An 8,731-nucleotide genomic window follows, 5' to 3' on the forward strand; every position below is an offset into this window, starting at 1 on the left:
ATATATATATATATATTCAATTTTTTTGGTTGGATTTAATAAGAATTTTAATTGGTATGTAATTAGATTTATTTCATCAACACCGTAAGGATATTCATTAATCTTCTTTCATTCGCATTGCTCCTAAATCATTGGAGAGAAATTTTAAGAAGCAAAAACCATGGAAAATTATACTACAGAAAAGGTGTGTTATATTTAATTGCAGGTGAATTCACGTAAAAGAAACATAACATAATGGATACAACACAACGTGCAGCAGATAGTTATGAGAAATCGTATAATGCTTTTCTTTATTATTCATTTATTGAAATCATGCATTTACACGCAAACGAATACAGTGTTCTCTTTACGTGCACAAGTACCTGAAGAAGAAGAAAATCACAGCTCTTGGAAGAACAATTCTGTTTCTGATTCTCCATTGGATATGAATGCATTTTTAGCATAAAGACCAAGCGCTACAAGGGCCACAACCGCATAGATTAGCACCATCCATTTCACAATTTTCTTGCACTTGTTTCTCCCTGCGTCAGAATCTCCGTTCACTTCATCATCAACCTGATTTCCAGAACCGAGTGCAAAATCTATCAGCCTAGTTTTGGTTCTTGAAACAGGCCTAGTTTTAGGGGCTGATGGGGTTTCTTCTTTTGTCTCACTTGAGCCATTAGCCTTGGCTTCTTCCTCCTTCTGGGGTGGCTTCTGGTCTGCAGAGACTTCACCATTGGTTTTTGCTTCTGCTTTTGGGGTATCTTGTTTTTGCTGTTCAATCTTCTGTGGTGGAGTTGGTGCTGATTCCTTGGGCTTATTGGGTGAGAGTTTTCCAAATTTGATTGATAGAGTGGAACCCTCAAACTTGGCAGTGACATCGTCGGTGTCATAATCAGACTGAATGGGCAATTCTAAGTTGAAACGACGCCATCTGTTCTGAACGATCACTCGTTCACCTATTAGCCTTAGGGTAGGCTTGGAGGTCACTTGAACCTTCAATTGATCCCTTCTAAAACCTACTCATAGTTCAAAACCATATGATAGATATTTCATTGTTATAATTAGTAAACTATTTTCAACATGAGTATCTGTTTCATTAACAAATTTGGAAAATTTATACATTGAAAGCATAATGAAGTTGATATGATTCCAGAGGGTATAAGGTTTGAGAAGTTGAGAATAATGAATGCATTTACCTGGTAGCATTACTTTGACAAGCCTTTCTTCTCTAACCCATTCATAGAGTGGTTCAAAGTCATCGTAGACAACACCAGATGCTGGCTGTGTACTTGAAGCCATATTTGAGCCCTAGTTTCTTTCTCTTTAGCTTCTGAGTTTGATGTATGTTTGGTTGGTAATGAATTGCACCTAGGGTTTCTTTTATACTGATAGGTGATGAGGCAATAATAAGGAGCATTTTGCACGCAAAATGTAGCATTTAGTTTGCTTTTTAAGTTTCTTGTGAATGGTGAAAACAGTGTTGGTTTGTGTGGTGCAAGGAAAATAATATGCTTTAGTAATGGGAGGAGGTGACCTCGTCCTTTGGTGATGCTAAAACCTAAAAGCAAAATTTTGTTCCCAGACCAAATCTTTTACCGACAAATTCCTCCCTGCTCAAGATATACTATTTGCACGTGTAATTCCAATTCTTTTTTGTTCCCCTCTCAAACATAAACAATAAAAACTCAAAAACATATCTCTCAAGGTTAACTCAAAATTTCAAATTTAATCATCAATTTGGAGGATACCATTTTATCTTATAATTAATGCAACAAAAATAGATTTGTTGAGTGACAATTGTTTACATAGATGAAAACAAATGGAGATCTTTTTTGTTTTTTTGTTTGGATGAGTAGAAGAGTAAGTGAAATAATTTTTTTTTATGATAATTAAAAGATAATTTTATGTAAAAAAAAGTAAAGGTTTTACTATATTATTTTTTTAGTACAAATTATTTATTATACGTTAAGTTACAAAAAAATAAGTTTTAAACAAGTGAAATAAACAAATGTAGCATTTTCCCTTTTTTAAATTTATGCATATGCATCTACCATAATCTTACACTTTCAAAAATGCTACATTTTGAGAAATTCCGACTACAATTAAACGATATTTATACATTATAAAACGTGATCTTAAAGTGCAATATCTTATAAAGTACGCTGCAGACATGAGTATAGTCACACCTATGTAAACATGAGAAGTAGAGTTATATAAAAATTATGTTAAAATCACTCAATAATGCTTAATTTAGTGGATATATTGCAATTGTGTGATGATATTTTTTGGTAGGAGTAATTGAAATTTATATTCAAATTCTAGAGCACCAGAATATAGAAGATCAAGTACAATAATATTATATTATATGTTAATAATTATTTAATAACAAATAAATAAATGAGAGAATTTTTCTCAATGTAAAATCTTGTACTATAATCCACATATGATTCTTAAAATATTTCAATAAGGTCTCACATCTTGATTAATGATTTAGGAAAGAGTGCAAACTTTTTTATTAACATAACTACCAAATGAATGAATTGGGTGAGTCTCTTTGTAATAAGTGAAGTTATTAAATTGACTTATAAGCCTTATTATGAGTTACTTATTCATATGTATAAGTTCTAACTTTTGTATATTTATTTTTTTATTAAATTATATCATATATTTATAACTAAATAATATGTTGAAAATAATTTTGGAAATAGTATAGTTGAGTCTTATCTTTAATTACTATGTAATGTGTTAATAACAACTAATCTGTGTTGGAATATAAAATCTAAGCATCTCGGATATTCTTAACTAATAGGACAACTAATAGGAACACAAATTATTTTTTTAGCCTTAACTTTTTATTTGTTTTTATACCTCACATATTTTATTGACCTAAACCACTACAAGAAAATCTCAACCAATTTTAAATATCAATAATTTTTTGTAATATTTAAGTTAATATTTAATTTTGTTAATTTTTTTATCAACAAATAATAAATGAAATTAAAAAGACAAGAGTATTTTAACTCTTATACAATTGTGAAAATCATACCTTGTAGCTTACAATCCAAAGTATTACAAACCAACAAAATACAAATAAAAACTAAAGTTCACAAGGACATTAATTTTGCAGATTATATAACAATTTTATATAATAATTAATCAATATAATAATTAATTATTTTTTGTTTTTAAAATTAATTTTTATTTAATGTTTTTTAGTAAATATTTTTGTTGAGTGTGTATTATGTAGTAATTCAATATATATATATATATATATGTTTTTTTTTTTGTTTTTTTTTTTTTTTTTTTTGTTAACTTTTTTTATTTCATAAAAGATAGGATATATGTATGGTTTGTTAGTGTCAGAGTTTATACTTTTATTTAGACTCAAATTATTATATACTCCATCTTCTCTTTATAACAGTGGTTTAAGATTTGTTTACTCAAATCAAGGAAATATTCAATTATTTTGTTTACGTATTTATAGGCCATACTTTTCCTACTTGGTACTTTCATAGTATTGTGCTTACGCATCTTATAATCTGTCACGTGTTTTCTGATATTATAATGAATAAACCTTTTTGTTAGTTTCATGAAATCTATAAAGGTGTATACATTTATTAGTTAGCACTGATTACTGCATAATTTTATTTGTGTATATATCACAGGAAACAAATATTGACATCTTCACCACGCAACTAACATATACGTAAGGGAATAATAAAAAGGAATATCAATTGTGTGATCTTTAATACCTCTTATTACACAGGGAAAATTGGTCTATTTGAATCCAGATATTCAACCAGACCAGTTTCACACTCCTTTATTGAATTCAATCATGCTTTCACAAGCATGAACATGCACATGGAAATTAAAATTCCTTGAATTTCTCAAATTCTGGTCCTCCCTGAGATGACCTGAATGCATTTTTCACATACAACCCTACCACCATAACCAATAAGATCACCACACCAATGTTCATCAAGATCTTCGGCCTCTTAATCAGATTAGCACACTTGTTATCACCAAACCCTTGCTTAACATCTTGGTCTTCCACTGATCTCAAACTCACAGTGAAATCTAAAACCTTTGTTTTCAGTCTCTGAGTCATCCTAGCTTTTGGCTTCACTTGTGATGTTTCTGGCACATTAGTCCTCACCTTCTTTTCAGCAACTTCTTTAGGTGCCACTTCTTCTTTCTTCTCACCCTTTTCTTTCTCTTCACTAATTGCTTCATTCTCTTTCGGCCCTTCTGTTTTCTTCTCTTCTTTTTCATCACTGGTTGGCTCTTGCTTATCCACATGATCTTGATCTTGTGCTTCTTCTTTCTCTTTCTGAGACACTGGAGCTACCTGTGACTGTGCCCTAGCAAGGGTGATCAGCTTGGGAAACTTGATGGTTAGAACACCACCCTCAAACTTAGCACTCACTTCATTGGTGTCACAATATGGGGGAATGGAGAACTCTCTACCAAAACGACGACGCTTGTTCTCAATAATCTGTCGTTCACCATTGATCCTTAGTGCAGGAGTTGAAGTCACTTGAACCCTCAGTTGTTCCTTTGTGAATCCTTTGCATTTCCAAAGTATATACAACAAAATGTAACGTTTTTGAGAAAGTACATATATAATGTTCATCCTTTTTAATCAGAACAATTTATATAGTTAATCAATCATAATGACTTCTAAGATATATAACCATTTCAAATTTAATATAATGATCTGTGATTGAAATAAGAATATAAAAGTATATATTATTAGTGTATATATATATTACTCCATAGTTCATGAATGATTATTTTAAAGAAAATAACATTTAAGAACATGTATTGAATCATTGAGTGACACATATATAATATAGAAGGTAGTTGAATGAAGTATATTATATAAATTTAATCATACTAGGGTTCAAAAGATAGGGTAGAAGAAGTTTAATTACCTGGCAGCATCACAGTGAGGGTGGCACTTCCTTCGTCTTCAGACCATTCAAAATAGGGATCAAAATCTTGGTATTCAAAATTAGGTGCTGATTGTGCCATGTTTTTAGTTGATGTTGTTGATATTTTGCTTTTGGCTTCTCTTGTTTCTCTCTTTTGTTGCAGAAGTGTGCTTTTATATGTGTGCTGATGGAAGATTGTTATGCATTTTTACACGCAAAATTCTAGTTCCTGATATTTCTCTTTTGCTTTATTACTTTCTTTTCGTGCAAACAATTTTGTCTCTGTTATTAGGGCAGTGATGCACGAAAAACTATATGCTTTGGTCTAAGAGAAGAGGTAAGTGATACTAAACCTCCAACTCATTCTTCACTGCAAATATATTGATTTCACAAAAGTTAAGCATTTTGGTTTCTTTATTCCTTTTCAAAATAAAGATTTCAAAAACACTATATTTTAAGGAACCGACTTCTTCAAAAGAATGGCTATATATCTCACCAGAAAAAAGAATAGTTATTATATTATGTTCACTTTATTTCTCTATCTTTTTTTTACAGTATCAAGAACTTGAATTATAATGTATCTATATATTTATCTATCTATCTATATATCTACATATAGATACACTACTTGTGAACAGTGACTTAGTTATTGGTTAAGGGTTTTTATTAATATAAATAACAGTACACACACAAATTGTTAATTAATCCTTTAATCAGTTTGATGTGTTATAATAATTGAATGCTTAGGTATACTTAAGTGTACGTCAAGTGTAAGATATTTAAAAGAATATATAATTGCAATTTTGTATTCATTTTCTTCCTGTACTAGGTATTCTAGAAAAGTTAAAAGAAGAAAAGAATTTGAGTTATAATCAATCTTGTTTACAACTTTATTTTGGAATCTTTTGGGGAAAAAATACATGAGAAACTTGGTTCTTTCCAAAGTCTAATAATTACCACCTTGGTGTTTTGTTTACCGTTTGAGAGGAAAAAAAATGCTTGTTTGTATATTAATTGAATTATTTATATTTTAATACAGTATCTCGTTTCTAAGATATTAATATATAAATTATTAAAAGATAAACTCATTTTACAAGTCTTTTAAAAAAAAAATTTATTATAGAATTATGATATATACATATTTCAATAAAAGAAGCTATTGCTTTAAAGTTTCGTATATGTAATAAAATTATATACATATATTTTTATAATTTATATCGTCCATTCACATCTTCATAAGCATATTTTTGTGGATGCACATTTAATTCATTCAATATATAATTCAATACACATATATCATAATTAAGTATTAATTAATTCTAAATTTATTCACTATATTTCATGTCATTAATTAATCACTAATACATTAGATAGACTATTATGCATTCAAAGTCACATGTGTTAAATTAGATTCAAAGTTTGTTTTTATCTTCACTAAGTTGTCAAATATAATAAAACAATATAATAAGAACATATCCACTTTTGTGAGAGGAGACATCCCTATAATCTACTAGATACAAGTCATTTCTCACACTAAGGATTAGGTCATTAGAATTTTCTTTAACTGATAGTTGTCGTTTTGCTGTCAAATTAATATGTTCTAGCGTAAACTTGTCTAACACTAGAGAGATGATAGTATAATTGTGGACAAATGTCCCCAAGTCGTCTCCCAACGAATCCAATAGTAAAATCAGTTGATCAGGGTTTAAAATCTATCTGCAAGCAATGAAAGTTAGCAATAACAATAAAGATGAAAAGGGGATTTGAGATAGTTGTGCAAAAAATATAAAAGAGATTAAAATAGCAAATAAAAAGCGGTTGATCCCAAGTTCTTCCACCATTGAATTCTTCACAGGTTCTCTAAAGATTAATCTTTTCTCAATCCTTCAACAGAGCTAAACCAGATTGAACATGCGCCGATCTAATTCAACTGAAACTCACCAGTAAAGCATGCGTCTACTAGTTTAATCGATACCCACTTTGTTCCATGCGTATACTCCATGGGAATGCTTACCTCCTCTCTCTTGAATCATGCGCCCAAGAAATTAATTAGAACAATGTGAACTAACTAAGAAACCAAAGTTTAAGACAAGGAAGACTCTCAATCATGCGTTCAAGTACAACCTCTCACAAAAACTAGTTTTCCAGGAGATTAGACAATAAAAACAACTACTATAGAGAATTAAAAATCGAAACTTTTATTGAACAAAACCTCAGAGCTCAATGGGAAATTACAAAGGAATCAACCAAAAAGGTTTAGTCTTCCATGCGGAGGCAAAACAAAAGAATTACAAAGAAGAAAATAAACTAAGAAAACCCTATGAAACTCTCTCTCTTCTCCTTGATGCTTGTGTCCTTTTATAGGCTTTTCTGCTCCAAGGATCTTGAGAGAATATTGTAGTTTATATTTTGTTAACCGTTTCCAAGTTTCTATCTTTCCAGAATTATTGTATTTTGCAGAAGATATTGTAGATTTTATTTTCTCTTTCTTCTCCTCGGAATTTGTTTCCTGTTTTGGTTCAAGAAGCAACTTAGACTTTTGCATATTTGGCCCATTTATAAAGGTAGATGCTTCCTCCAGATAATTTACTCTAAAAACACAAAATTAACAATAATAATAGTTAAGGCCCAAATAAACCCAATTATAAGAATATTAATTAAAACAATGGATTTATTTATTACTATAGTCCAATAATCTATGATTAAGGCTATTGTGTGTGAATAAATATATGTTCATCATTAACTCTTATCATTTGATAATTTTGTCTATGTGAGTGAAATATTAGTAAAGTCACGATATTTCCTCTAGAATCTCAAATTCAACGCACAACTTAAACATCTCAACATAATATTCCCTTTCTAGAAATAATTATGTTTACGACACATCACATGTTTATGTCACAATCTTAATTATATTCTTATCCATATACATTTAAACTTAATTTAAATAATAATAGATTTCAAATTTATCATTCATCACAATATAATAATATTCAAGTATAACATGTTGATAAAATATAACAATTTAATGAAATAAAATAATTTTAGCATTTAAAATCATTTAAAACATATTTGTTCAAAGTTTAAAAAATATTGTCTCACTCAATCACTATTATTTTGGCTTATCGGATTAAGTACATATCGGATTAAGTACATGTTTAAATTCACCCAACCATCATTTTGCTCGTTCAATCAAAGCTATGTTCGTCCAACGATCAAAGTGATCGTTCAACGATTAAACTTTTTGAGTTTTTAATTAAATAAATTTTGTCAACAAAAAATCGATTATCCAACTAAACCTCCCAAGTTTTCAATTAATGAATTTTATCCAGTGAGAATTTGGTCACCAACAATACTGTTTAAATCATATTTTTACAAAATTTCACAATTATACCAAATTGGTACAAAAATTGTTCTACTTTTTTTCTTATACATAAAATTGAGTAATTGATTTCTAAATAAGCATATTTTGAACTGGTTTGATCTACTTGAAATATTTTACATTTTTAATGACAAATCATACAATATATATCACTTAGAATTTCACCCACACAAACTATATCACTTCTCTATCCTTATCTTGTGTTTCTCTATATTTTTCTTTTCCAAAATATTTATAATAATTCATAATTAATGTCCCCAAAAGATTTATTCCAAATTCCTATACAATTTTTCTAGTAGTTTGTTTGGCCATGACAGCAACTAGAAAGCCTACTCCAGTTTTTCTACTAATCACTCAATTATTTAATTACTTACATAATTCTCTAAATAATGTTATTTCAAGTGGGTAGGTATGTAATTGAGAAAATTAA

General features: G+C 29.3%; 2 protein-coding genes across 2 annotated transcripts; both read right to left on the reverse strand.

Annotated features, from left to right (window-relative positions):
• Positions 1 to 263: 263 nt before the first annotated feature.
• LOC137826520 (uncharacterized) lies at positions 264 to 1,359 on the reverse strand. The gene is made up of 2 exons (XM_068632510.1): positions 1,182 to 1,359; positions 264 to 1,001 (listed from the first exon to the last, which is right to left on the reverse strand). Exons 1-2 carry the CDS (start codon positions 1,282 to 1,284, stop codon positions 379 to 381), a joined length of 726 nt encoding a protein of 241 aa, XP_068488611.1. The 5' UTR covers positions 1,285 to 1,359; the 3' UTR covers positions 264 to 378.
• Positions 1,360 to 3,616: 2,257 nt separating this feature from the next.
• Positions 3,617 to 5,078, reverse strand: LOC137826783 (uncharacterized). The gene is made up of 2 exons (XM_068632920.2): positions 4,920 to 5,078; positions 3,617 to 4,551 (listed from the first exon to the last, which is right to left on the reverse strand). The coding sequence occupies exons 1-2, from the start codon at positions 5,017 to 5,019 to the stop codon at positions 3,854 to 3,856; spliced, it is 798 nt and encodes a 265-aa protein (XP_068489021.1). The 5' UTR covers positions 5,020 to 5,078; the 3' UTR covers positions 3,617 to 3,853.
• Positions 5,079 to 8,731: the final 3,653 nt, after the last annotated feature.

Source organism: Phaseolus vulgaris, chromosome 8, assembly GCF_051622355.1.
Source record: "Phaseolus vulgaris cultivar YP4 chromosome 8, ASM5162235v1, whole genome shotgun sequence".
Lineage (NCBI taxonomy): Eukaryota > Viridiplantae > Streptophyta > Magnoliopsida > Fabales > Fabaceae > Phaseolus > Phaseolus vulgaris.